The 13,301-nt window shown below is 38.2% G+C and overlaps 1 protein-coding gene across 1 annotated transcript in view; it reads right to left on the bottom strand.

The window, feature by feature from the left end:
* The window catches only part of LOC135220906 (uncharacterized), a 588,984-nt gene that overhangs the window by 14,763 nt on the left and 560,920 nt on the right, over positions 1-13,301 (bottom strand). Inside the window, exons 3-6 of the mRNA XM_064258532.1 lie at positions 12,705-12,823; positions 11,252-12,290; positions 7,069-7,214; positions 1,279-1,465 (exon numbers count right to left, since the gene is read on the bottom strand). Coding sequence (XP_064114602.1) covers positions 1,279-1,465; positions 7,069-7,214; positions 11,252-12,290; positions 12,705-12,823 — 1,491 coding nt within the window. The remainder of the gene's footprint in view (positions 1-1,278; positions 1,466-7,068; positions 7,215-11,251; positions 12,291-12,704; positions 12,824-13,301) is intronic.

Genomic DNA, 13,301 nt, shown 5'->3' with positions numbered 1-13,301 from the left:
TGACAGAAAGGGAGACATGACACAGCCACTCACTCCCTGCAAACCGGTTTGTCGACCAATGGTGGAGGCGGGGTAGGTAGGGGAACGGGGTTGGGTGGGGGGTAGGGGGAGACATCCACCCTCCTCCTGCAAACATGTTTGTCCACCCCAGTGGGGGAAGGGGTAGGTAGGGGAATGGGAGGGTAAGGGGAGACATCCACCCTCCTCATGCAACATGTTTGTCCACCCCGATGGGGGCAGAGGTAGGTAGGGGGAAGAAGAGGGTAAGGGGAGACTTCCACCTTCCTCTTGCAAACATGTTTTTCCAACCTGATGGGGAAGGGGTAAATGGAGGAATGGGAAGGTAAGGAGAGATATCCACCTTCCTACTGCAAATAAACCTGTTTGTCCACCCTGGTGGGGGCAGGGGTAGGTAAGGGAATGGGAGGGCAAGTGAGACATCCACCCTCCTCCAGCAAACCTGTTTGTCGGCCCTGGGTGGGGGCGGGGTGGGTAGGGGAACAGGAGGGCAGGGGGAGACTTCCACCTTCCTTCTGCAAACATGTTTTTCCAACCTGGTGGGGCAGGAGTAGGTAGCGGAATGGGAGGGTACGGGAGACATCCACCTTCATCCTGCAACCTGTTTGTCCACCCCAGTGGGGGCGGGGTAGGTAGGGGAACAGGAGGGTAGAAGAGACATCCACCATCCTCTTGCAAACCTGTTTGTCCACCCCAGTGAGGGCGGGGTAGGTAGGGGAACAGGAGGGTAGGGGAACGGGAGGGTAGAGGAGACATCCACCATCCTCTTGCAAACCTGTTTGTCCACCCCAGTGAGGGTGGGGTAGGTAGGGGAACAGGAGGGTAGGGGAACGGGAGGGTAGAGGAGACATCCACCATCCTCTTGCAAACCTGTTTGTCCACCCCAGTGGGGGCAGGGTAGGTAGGGGAACAGGAGGGTAGGGGAACGGGAGGGTAGAGGAGACATCCACCGTCCTCTTGCAAACTTGTTTGTTCGCCCCAGTGGAGGCAGATGTAGGTAGGGGAGACATCCACCCTCCTCATGCAAACCTGTTTGTTCGCCCTGAGTGGGGGCGGGGCAAGAGGGAATCGGGAGGGTTGGGGAAACAGCAGCTCTGGGTTCCAGCGTGAGTAGTGTGCACTATATAAGCTCGTATTCATAACAATGTAGCTGATAAGCACAGGATACCATTCAGCCAACGCCCGTTAGGTTGAGGTTTTACCGCTGTTTCTTTGTTTGCCGTCTTGTTCATATACGATGCGAGGAACTCTCACACTTACCTGTAGGTGAACATGTAAGCCAGACAGAAGGCGTCGTAATCCTCTTCAGAAAAGAGCTCCAGGAACTTTTCGACGCCGTAGTTTCCAGGGAAGCGATAGGTGGGGTCGTTCAGGGCGTTCGGTGTGTGAATTTTGATTCTTTTGATCATGAACCCAATTTTGTCAGCAGCTTTGTCAGAATCGAAATCTGTTGGAAAAAAAAGAGGTTTGTAAGTGAAAATGGCAATGTACAAGTATTCATGAGTATTTACCAGTTGAAAATTGACCTCAACTGAAAAGGTTTTAATTTGCTTTCAAATTCATAAAATGTTTCTTAAATAAAAAAAATGAGCTTCATCGTATTCAAATATCTCTGAGTAACAAAGAATGTGGCGTAACAACTTGAAATGTAATTTCAGAATGATAGATTTGCATTTACAAGGAACTAACAAATATTGCAGATTTAAATTATACAAAAAAAGAGAAAAAAACGTGCCAAACTAGCCACGGTTTTTTCCCCACTGGGCTCAATATTTGAGAATCAAAAACCAAAAACAACACATCCGGCCAAACGTTGACATTTATTTCTACATTTCAGTTCCACTCAGTTTTTTCTGACCACCCAACACGACGCCTTCCTGTTAGCAATTGTTGTGACCTATGAGGCCATTCAGCTGAAACGGAAATTGACTGAATAAATTTGAAAGGTGTAACAGGAGGAAAGCCTCGCAGTTGCACTATGAATAAATTGTTAGGAAAGAGTGGAAAGTAAAATGGAAGAAAGATAACACGAAAGGAGGTACAGTAAAAGGAATAAAAGTAATTATGGCTAGGGGCCATGCTGCAAAGAACCTTAAGTAATACCTACATTGCACCGAGTGGGGTGCACTGACGGCACTACCTCCTCCCCCTCCGGGGCCTTGAAATTAGGGGCCAGAGGGTCGTGACTCCCGAGATGGAGGGGGAGAGTTGCCTTTTGCATAGAATTCTTATGAATTCTATATAATATCTGGCAGCATTTGGCCAAGTATTAAATCGTAAATTATTCTCATTAATATATCAAGGCTGTTCTAAACAATGGATACAATGAATTAGGCAAATTTCACAATCAAATGTGTAATTTAAAAGTATTATTTTATTCACAAGCGGAAAATACAATAGCTTTCTCAAGCTCGTCCATTGATACCTCGGGGCATTTAAAATAGCCAACCCTTGCTCCCACCTACCCTGGTTACAGAACTTCAAAAAGGAAATGAAGATAATGAAATGTGTTCATACGTAGGAAAGCGTAAATTAATAATCTTTACTTTCTGAATGGGGAATAACATTAACTATAGAAAATTGAACATTACAGAAAAAAGCGAGGCACATTGACTTGGTGGGTCACTTTCACGGTAGCAGAAGCGAAATCTCTATTCCGTACTTCAAAGATTTCATTAATTAGCAATTTCCAAGTAGAGCCTTGGCAGAAAAATAAATCCTGTCACATTACGAGGCCTCACTTTCCGTTCTTCATTTATTTTCATCCGTTCCTTTGTCTATTTCGGCGAATTCTTGAGTCCCTCGGGTTGTGCCCCCCTCAATACTTACTGCACAAGTCTTTGATGAGAGGGAAAAACTAGTTGGTTGATAGGAAGTACCCTTACACACACACACACACACACACACACACACACACACACACACACACACACATATATATATATATATATATATATATATAGATATATATATATATATATATATATATATTATATATCATTATGTCATTCGCCTAATCACAGGGTAGGCTTCAGGGAAAATTAAACCTATGGGTCTCTGCCACTTTCATACTGTAACTGCTGAATCGCGAAAGAACCAAAGGCAATTTTGCTTGATAAATTCAATTCTCCTATGCTATTCAAGATTCGAACTTCTACTTTTTTTTTTTTTCTTAAGTGGTGAGGGAGTGACCATAACCACTGCGCCACCATGAGAGGTATAATATTTTTTCGACTGTTGTAATTATTACTGTATTCACTTTTTAACAGAAACGCAACTGGTTTTCACTGGAGTCGGACTATCCTTTTGCCCTCAACTTGGAAGGCGAGGATGTTACCTCGGTACACACACACACACACTATACTATATATATATATATATCATATATATATATATAATATATATATATATATATATAAAAAAATTATATATCATATATATATATATATATATATATATATATATATATATATATATACACACACACACACACACATATATATATATATATATATATATATATATAATATATATATATATAAATATATATATAACTTTCAGATCTCTTAAATTTTCATATTGTATTTCGACACATGAGAAGAAGCCACCTGATATCTTTCTCGCATTAATGGCGAATCAGTTTACATACTTTGATGTGATCAATAGGCATACGAATAATGACTCATATACAAACTCTTCTGTTGGGTGGGGGTGGGAGGTTAAGGAAGGTGGGGGATGGGAAGGAGCGAGGGAACGTCGAAGGTGGGCGTAAGACGCAATTAAGAAGTTTCGGAAAATTCTTCAATAATAAAGGAAAGTATCGACTTGGTTTAATGAAGCAAAAATTACACTAATGATTCTCAATTTACATATACTCGATGCTGAGGATTTCGGGGGCTGTAACTGGGCCTCTTTTTTGGAAAAATCAGGTCATGTAACCAGTGTGTTTCGAGAATCGCGGATTATTTCGATTTTTGAGAAATCAGGTTATGTAATCGGTGTGTTTGGAGAATCTCGGCTTAGTTTGAGTATGAATTAATTAATACGAGTTGTCACATCTGTCCCCAAGTTAAGGGTAAAAAATACGAAAACGTTAAATTTATTTTTCTAAATTCATATAATTTCCTTTTTTTAAATAAATGTGATAATTCCTAACGATACTAAGATGTTTTGTAAGGGTGGGTGACCTGGACTAACATCCATTATCTGGAACGTATCATTAAGAATCAGACCGTTTACCAACGACAGTATAAATTAAACTCAATAAATGCTTGTATCTTAGTTTTTATAAACTTATTAACTTGGTAACTGAACGGTCAAAATGCACATACTGTTTTAAACCAACAACGTACGTATTTTTTAACAAGTGATTTACACTTCTTACCTCGTAAAAACCACAACTAAAATTTCACTGAATCTAATTTTTTTTTAAGACTTTTAGAGAGTCGGGACATTTGTGACCTAAAGCTCTCCGCTGACATTCCGAAAACATCGCCTTGAGAATATATTTTTACGTTAGCTAAGATATATTCAAAACGGAAAATGAATGTTTTCTTTACGTTATGACGAAATAAATAAATAAAAATGAAATGTATTTGCTAATGCATTTTAATAAGCTGTAATTAGACAGGTAATTAGACGGATGGATATAGGGTATTTCAGACCTAACATTTGGAATTCATAAGAATCTATATGAAAATGAATGTGTAAGGGAAAAAAATCCCTCCTATCATGAATATAATAAAGACAGGCTTTCAGCTTGATTATTACTAGCCAATCTCCTTACATCTAGAATCTCATCTGCATTTATTATGATATTTTCTTACTTCTGTTCACTCGCTATGTTCTTCTTTTGAAGTCCTTTGGTTAATATCCTCTTACAAAATAAGCGTCCAGTTCTAAATTTCTTAATATTCTGGACAAGTTGTCCCCTGAAAGCCTTGAAATCCAAATTGAAATGAATTAAAAATAAATCCCAAAACATTGTGGGTTTCGAGCCAACGCTCGAATTCCTAAGTTTTCCAAATGACGTGGTCTTTTGGCAGACTTACCATTTCTCTTCTCAGGATTCAAGTTCATTTATAGCATGGGGAAAGCCTATACTTTCTGTTTTTAAGACGTTCTTACATGGCTAATGCTGATTTCTACACCAAATAATTAAGAACGCTGTTTAATTAAAATTACTTTTTTGTGCTAATCTTTTATGTTAATAAGTATCAATTCATCTTCATTAGTCTGCTATTTTCTTCTCTCTAATTTCTCAGTTTATTTTCATGTATGCGTTTTATTCCGCGGAAGCTTGATTTTCAGGTCAGTAGCTTTGAACTTGTTACATAAGCATGTCTGATCACTTTCAATTATAATAATAATAATAATAATAATAATAATAATATAATAATAATAATAACCTCCTTGTATCAGAGGCTTGCGTGTGGCTAAACACGACGAAAGTTATAGACCTACTGGCAATTTTCTCTGAAAGCATGCCAAGCACTTCTTTTTGTAATTTGTTCCTTGGTTTGATTAAACTTTAAAATGAAGGGTGATTTTCGATACCTTTTTATTTTGAAAGGTCCTGCTGTGTTCCAAATACGCTGTTGACAGAGGCAGATTTCTTCCCAGAATCCATTTGGTTGAGAAGATACAATGCGATGTTCGAGTGTTTTACACAACGCTGAAATGTTGCTATTTCAACAGTGATAAGAGCATCTTGGAGGAAGTTTGAGAACTTACTGATATAACGAACGTATTGTATATAAAACAACACATTCGTTTAATCAGTAAGTCTTCTTACTACCGTCAAACTGCTCTTGTCACTGTTGAAATTGCAATATTTTAGCGTTCTCTAAAACACTCGAACATTACATTGTTTCTTCTGAGCCAAATGGATTCTGGGAACAACCTGCCTCGGTCAACAGCGTTCCCACAAATCTGGCCAACTTAAACCGTAATTAGGATAGAGCAAGACCTTTTTGTTAACATTATTCGTGTCTATCTAAGGTAAATGATTTGGTCTAATCGCAAGGCTTGATAGGCAGATGTCCTGATGCCCGTCTTCTGTCAAAATTTGTTTTTTTTATATTTATTTAACGAATATTAATTAGTTAAAATCGATTTTATTCAATGCTTCATAAAAATAGTACGTATAAAGTTCAGCGAAAAATACTGTGGCTATATTTAAAATTTTCTCCCATTCAGCTTCTATTCTACTTCATTCACCCATTGATAAAGGTGTATGCGCGAGGAAATAAATTACTCCTCATAAAATAGCAGTGTGTTTTTATGACTCTCTTGAAAGAAGGATTCGAATATCCTTTTCTTCCCTCACCTTTCCTTCCTGTGCAAAAAGAAAACTAATTAAGACGTGACAGACGCTGAACCCGATGAACAAAAGTGCGCCTATGCACACAATGAAAAGGACTTCCTTCTAACAGGGCGGTCATTGTTAGAGAACAAAACCGTTTCAGAAAGGAAATTAGGATGTACCTGATGAGGTCAAGACGCAGCAGCAGTATGGAGAGAGAGAGAGAGAGAGAGAGAGAGAGAGAGAGAGAGAGAGAGAGAGAGAGAGAGTCACTTTTTCGTTTTTTATATCGCATTAAGGGTTTTGCAGCTACATGACATCAAAACGAGAGAGAGAGAGAGAGAGCGTGTTAGTGCTTAGAGTTTTATGGCTATATGCCATCAAGCGAGAGAGAGCGTGTCACTTTTTTTTTGCCTTTTATAGCGTATTTTGGGTTTTTCAGCTACATGCCATCAAAACGTGACAGAGAGAGAGAGAGAGAGAGAGAGAGAGAGAGAGAGAGAGAGAGAGAGAGAGAGAGCGTGTTATGTTTACATGCCATCATAACGTGACAGAACGAGAGAGAGAGAGAGAGAGAGAGAGAGAGAGAGAGAGAGAGAGAGAGAGAGAGAGAGAGAGAGAAAGTTTTTCATTTTTGTTTTTAGTGGTTTATTGCTAAATGTCACCAGAGAGAGAGAGAGAGAGAGAGAGAGAGAGAGAGAGAGAGAGAGAGAGAGAGCTCTATACCTGTAAACAAAATACTTCACCTGTAACTTTGTAGATGTTATTGACCCTCTGAACGTGGCGAGTAATCGTATCGATGCATTTCTCCTCCGATCCGATTCTCTCAAAGAAGAGATGGTCGGCCTGGAGGTACAGCATGCAAGTCGTCTTTTGGGGATCGACAGTCGATCTGCGGAGGAAAAGTGACATGTGAAATAATAAAAATTTAGGAATGTGAACCTTTCCAAATGAATTCGTAACTCTTAAAAGAATATAGTATAGTGTTTTCCGCTTGGGTTAAGATGTTATCATCAACATCAACAACACCTCAATAATAATAATAATAATAATAATAATAATAATAATAATAATAATAATAATAATAATAATAATAATAATAATAATAATGGGCACAGTTTTCCCTGTCGAAAATGATGAAAATGGTTGCATGTCCATAATAATATAGCATGTGAGTATATGGTCTTTAATGGATATTAAAGACCATATACTCACATGCTAAATTATTGTGGACCAGCAAATAATAATAATAATAATAATAATAATAATAATAATAATAATAATAATAATAATAACAAAATTCGGGAGGTGAACTCTTCTAAATTAATTCTACGCTTAATAGTATACTGATTTTTTTTTCATAGCCTGAACTATGAGGCATATTATCATCAGCATCTACAACATTAATAATAATAATAATAATAATAATAATAATAATAATAATAATAATAATAATAATAATAAAAGAAGGAAATGGACCTTCACTTAAACAAGTCCTTTTAAATAGGATGACTGAATCCTTTGAATTAATTCTATTTTGAGTCTTCTCAGTTTCCTCGCAGTTATTTTCTATTCCGCGTTAATACTGGACAATGATATACCAATGTTCATATTCTGGTAAAGAGAAATACATTGGCAGCGTATTTCCGGCAGTCTTGACTCTATACAAGAAATGGTAGTGAAACACGGGGGATAAACCCGTAGAGTGTAACAGCAGGCCTGTGATAAACTGTTATGTAATAAAAATTCTCAATTTATAAACTATTTTTGTTTTTATTTTCTGCATATTTATACCATTTTGTATATAATTACGGACTGCATAATAATAATAATAATAATAATAATAATAATAATAATAATAATAATAATAATAATAATAATAATAATAATAATACCACACACATGGCTAACAGAATGCCTGAAAATATATGGGGCAGAGGAAAACACCCATCAGCTTCCTCAAAAATACAATGCGCAACTGGAATACAATACTTACAAGCTCTGGAATAAGACTAGCAGAGGTTAATATCAGGAGAGGGATCTTCCAGGGCGACTCACTGTCCCCACTACTCTTCGTAGTAGCCATGATTCCCATGACAAAAGTACTTAACAAGAAGATGGATGCCGGGTACCAACTCAAGAAAAGAGGCAACAGAATCAACCATCTGATGTTCATGGACGACATCAAGCTGTATGGTAAGAGCATCAAGGAAATAGATTCCCTAATCCAGACTGTAAGGATTGTATCTGGGGACATCAGGATGGAGTTTGGAATAGAAAAATGCGCCTTAGTCAACATACAAAAAGGCAAAGTAAACGATGAACTGAAGGGATAAAGCTACCAGTAATGGGTAGCAACATCAAACACATAGATGAGACAGGATACAAATACCTGGGAATAATGGAAGGAGGGGATATAAAACACCAAGAGATGAAGGACACGATCAAGAAAGAATATATGCAGAGACTCAAGGTGATAATCAAGTGAAAACTCAATGCCGGAAATATGATAAAAAGCCATAAACACATGGGCAGTGCCAGTAATCAGATACAGCGCAGGAATAGTGGAATGGACAAAGGCAGAACTCCGCACCATAGATCAGAAAACCAGGAAACATATGACAATACACAAAGCACTACACCCAAGAGCAAATACGGACAGACTATACATAATACGAAAGGAAGGAGGGAGAGGACTACTAAGTATAGAGGACTGCGTCAACATCGAGAAAACAGAGCACTGGGGCAATATCTGAAAACCAGTGAAGACGAGTGGCTAAAGAGTGCATGGGAAGAAGGACTAATAAAAGTAGACGAAGACCCAGAAATATACAGAGACAGGAGACTGACAACAAACCAATGCACGGACAATACATGAGACAGACTAAAGAACTAGCCAGCGATGACACATGGCAATGGCTACAGAGGGGAGAGCTAAAGAAGGAAACTGAAGGAATGATAACAGCGGCACAAGATCAGGCCCTAAGAACCAGATATGTTCAAAGAACTATAGACGAAAATAACATCTCTCCCATAGTAGGAAGTGCAATACGAAAAATGAAACCATAAACCACATAGCAAGCGAATGCCCGGCACTTGCACAGAACCAGTACAAAAAGAGCATGATTCAGTGGCAAAGCCCTCCACTGGAGCCTGTGCAAGAAACATCAGCTACCTTGCAGTAATAAGTGGTACGAGCACCAACCTGAGGGAGTGATAGAAAACGATCACGCAAAGATCCTCTGCGAACTATGGTATCAGGACGGATAGGGTGATACGTGCAAATAGACCAGACGTGACGTTGATTGACAAAGTCAAGAAGAAAGTATCACTCATTGATGTCGCAATACCATGGGACACCAGAGTTGAAGAGAAAGAGAGGGAAAAAATGGATAAGTATCAAGATCTGAAAATAGAAATAAGAAGGATATGGGATATGCCAGTGGAAATCGTACCCATAATCATAGGAGCACTAGGCACGATCCCAAGATCCCTGAAAAGGAATCTAGAAAACTAGAGGCTGAAGTAGCTCCAGGACTCATGCAAAAGAGTGTGATCCTAGAAACGGCACACATAGTAAGAAAAGTGATGGACTCCTAAGGAGGCAGGATGCAACCCGGAACCCCACACTATAAATACCACCCAGTCGAATTGGAGGACTGTGATAGAGCAAGAAAAAAAAAAATAATAATAATGGATTACTTCCGTATTTCACTACCTTCTCTGTTGTATAAAAAATAAAAACCACTGCATACATGTATGTCTATCAAATTTTGAATTACGGTCAATTATAGTCTTTAATATCAACGTAGAAGAGAACACGATGATACGGAAAGCTCAAAAGATCCAATATAATATTAATTCGAATGTGCAGCTATCTTAATCAACAGAATAATAATAATAATAATAATAATAATAATAATAATAATAATAATAATAATAATAATAATAATGATAATAATAATAATAATATACCGAAACTTAATGAGAAGTCTCAGTCGTGCATTGAAAGAGATCGGAGCATATGAGAACACGCAAGAGGAGTAACACATTTTATCCCCAAACTTCTAAGGATAAACTTAATGAGGTTCATTTTCTAAGCTACACAGAAATTTAAGTCTGATGCCTATAACTACATTAATATTCATTAATTAAAGAAACTTTCTTGTTTTCATAATAAGCCATATTGAATTACCTTGACAAAACTTTGGCTCAAAAAACTATCTTGTTCGAATAATCAGCCAAAATTATTCATAACATACAGCAAGACTAAAGATGATTACGTTATTTCTTTTTAAATAATACGTATTTCACAAATAATACGCTCATGACTGTGCGTGACGCAATAAGCATTTCTTATAAGTTTATCAAATCAAGTGGCCAAATTTTCTTGTAAATGTAACTGTGTATGTATGTATGATTTATATCATAATCCTTAAAACAAAATTGTCCTTACGACATCTCTCTACATCACAGTTTATTTACATCAACATTTATTAAATTTTTTTACTGTGGAATAAAGTAACTAAAATGTATATTCTAAACATATTATTGAAAACCAGATGTAATCCGTACACAGTAACAGTTCACAGGCCTGCGAAGTGTACCGAGTTTTTCAAGATAATATATGCAACTAAGTTCTTGAATATCAGCGTGCATTCCTATAAGAAACTGGGGTTTTTCTAAAGATGGCGAAGACGAAATCGAATTCTAAATTCATCAAGATGATATTGATGAAATACTTCTTGTACATCCACCCCTAAAAACTAGAACTTTTCCCCTTCTGTGTTTTCTATTTGCTAATGATCTCGTTCTAAGGACTAAGTCTGCTTAAATGGTTACTGATATTAGTGCTTATTAATCTATCTTTTTTTGTTTTAATTTCAGTTAAAATGCTCTAATTATCACAGATGGACAAAGGGGACTTACCTCTTCTTCCGAGAATTTTTAAGCCATAAATGATGCTCACTTTCTGGAAGCACTGGGGACCTGGCGCCTGTTTTCCTACGAGTGAAATTGCTCGAGGGTTTAGACGGCATGGCATCTTTTTCACCTGTGGGTTCATAAACCAGCTCAAAGTCCAGGGCGGATGAAGAAGCATTATCTGGGGACGCCATAATGGTTTTATTTTTGTTGTGTGATTGAGGGCGGGTGTTGGACTGAGCACCAGCAGGACTTGGGTCCTGAAAGTGTTGTTGTTTGAACTTCTTGGCTACAAAATGTGATGATTTTTTATCAAAAGTAGATCTCTCTGTGGATGTATAACTACGACGACAGCTAGATTCAGTATAACACGTGGATGAAGTTGGATGAGAACCAGAGGAAGGAGAGGGGGCCTCACGAGGCCTATCAGTGACACCATCATCATCATCATCATCATCTTTGGAGGAAGAGGAAGACGAAGAAGAGTAGGAGGGGGAGAAGGGAGACGCAGAAGAGGTAGCAGTAGATGCACCGGGAGTTTTGCTGCTGCTGAAATCAACATTATCACTAGTGGAGTCATATAAACTTTTACTAAGAGTCACAGCCTTATGTTTGGGGTTAACATCTTGCAGCTTTGGCGACGGAACGGCACCTGCTCTATGTGGCAGCGACGCCACATTGGACGAAATGGAAGAATGAAACGATGAAGGCCCTTCGGCCCTCGGCTGGACGTCAGCATCACCGTCGTCTTGCCCGGCGTCCTCTTCGGCGACGATCCCTGGATCGACTTGGGGATCGGGTGATGAAGACGGAGGAGGTCCCCAGGGGGTGTGGACGCGGCCGCTGACGTGCAACTGCTGTGAGGAGCACCTGGATAGGGTCGGGTGAGCCACGTCCGACGCCTTGTACATGACTGAATGGAACTCGGCTCCCTCCAGATACCTGTTGGCGGGCTCCAGGTAATAGAGCTCATTTGGTGTGGACACGTGGCCATCGAAGAGACCATCGCTGGTAACCACGCCCTCCACCTCAGCTAAGTGGTCATCTGCAAAAGAGATCACGATGAGAATAGGCCCTGAATTCATTCTCACCTTATTCTTAAATTCTCCCCCTTATCCATTGCTAGTATGTTACCCTTGACGCTACCAAGTGAATATGAAAATAGGGAATGTCATGAATTAAACGGGAACTACAAGTAACCTGCCAAGAAGAATAAAATAAAGATAAACACGGGATACCAACTAAATCAATAAGGTCTACTTTAACCCTACTAAAACTGTTACACTTATCCTAAAATTGTTAACAAAATTGTAAACACTCGAGCATATATATATGTGTGTGTGTAAATATATATATATATATATATATATATATATATATATATATATATATATATTATATATAATATATATATATATATATATATACACGTACATACAGGCTACGAAAGAAACCTGACCTTCCAGAGTGCCCGAGTACACCTTGTCGAGATCGAAGTCGATGGGGCCATCGCTAGTTTCGAAGATGACGTCGTCGGCGAAGATGGAGGTATCACGGCGGAGGCGTAACTTGAACAATCTGGAAGACGGGAAAAGAATAACCTTTAGTCATCTGTAAACCTTTGGTTATAGTGGATAGCTTCCTAATTAAGTTTACTTTTTTATTTCATTATATATAAATATACAATAAATATCTATATACGTGTGTGTGTGTGTATGTATGTATGTATGTAGATATAATACATAATGTCCAGATAACATATATCTAAGAAATCCACTTGCAGTTTCGGTGCGTCATGCTCCTTCTCCAGTGTGGAGACCTAGGTTTAACAGTCGATATTGACCTGTTATCATATAATATATATATATATATATATATATATATATATATATATATGTATGTATATATATATATATATATATATATATATATATATATAATATATATATATATATATCTACAAACGTATGTGCAACAAGTACAGGGCCAACTCTTGCGTTGGATGGCACTGAAATATTGCTAATACCTGAATGATGGGTAGATGCCACTATTAATT

The sequence above is a fragment of the Macrobrachium nipponense genome, chromosome 2 (assembly GCF_015104395.2).
Source record: "Macrobrachium nipponense isolate FS-2020 chromosome 2, ASM1510439v2, whole genome shotgun sequence".
NCBI lineage: Eukaryota > Metazoa > Arthropoda > Malacostraca > Decapoda > Palaemonidae > Macrobrachium > Macrobrachium nipponense.
Note: the sequence above shows the minus strand (reverse complement) of the source record. Positions and strands in the feature narration are given on the sequence as shown.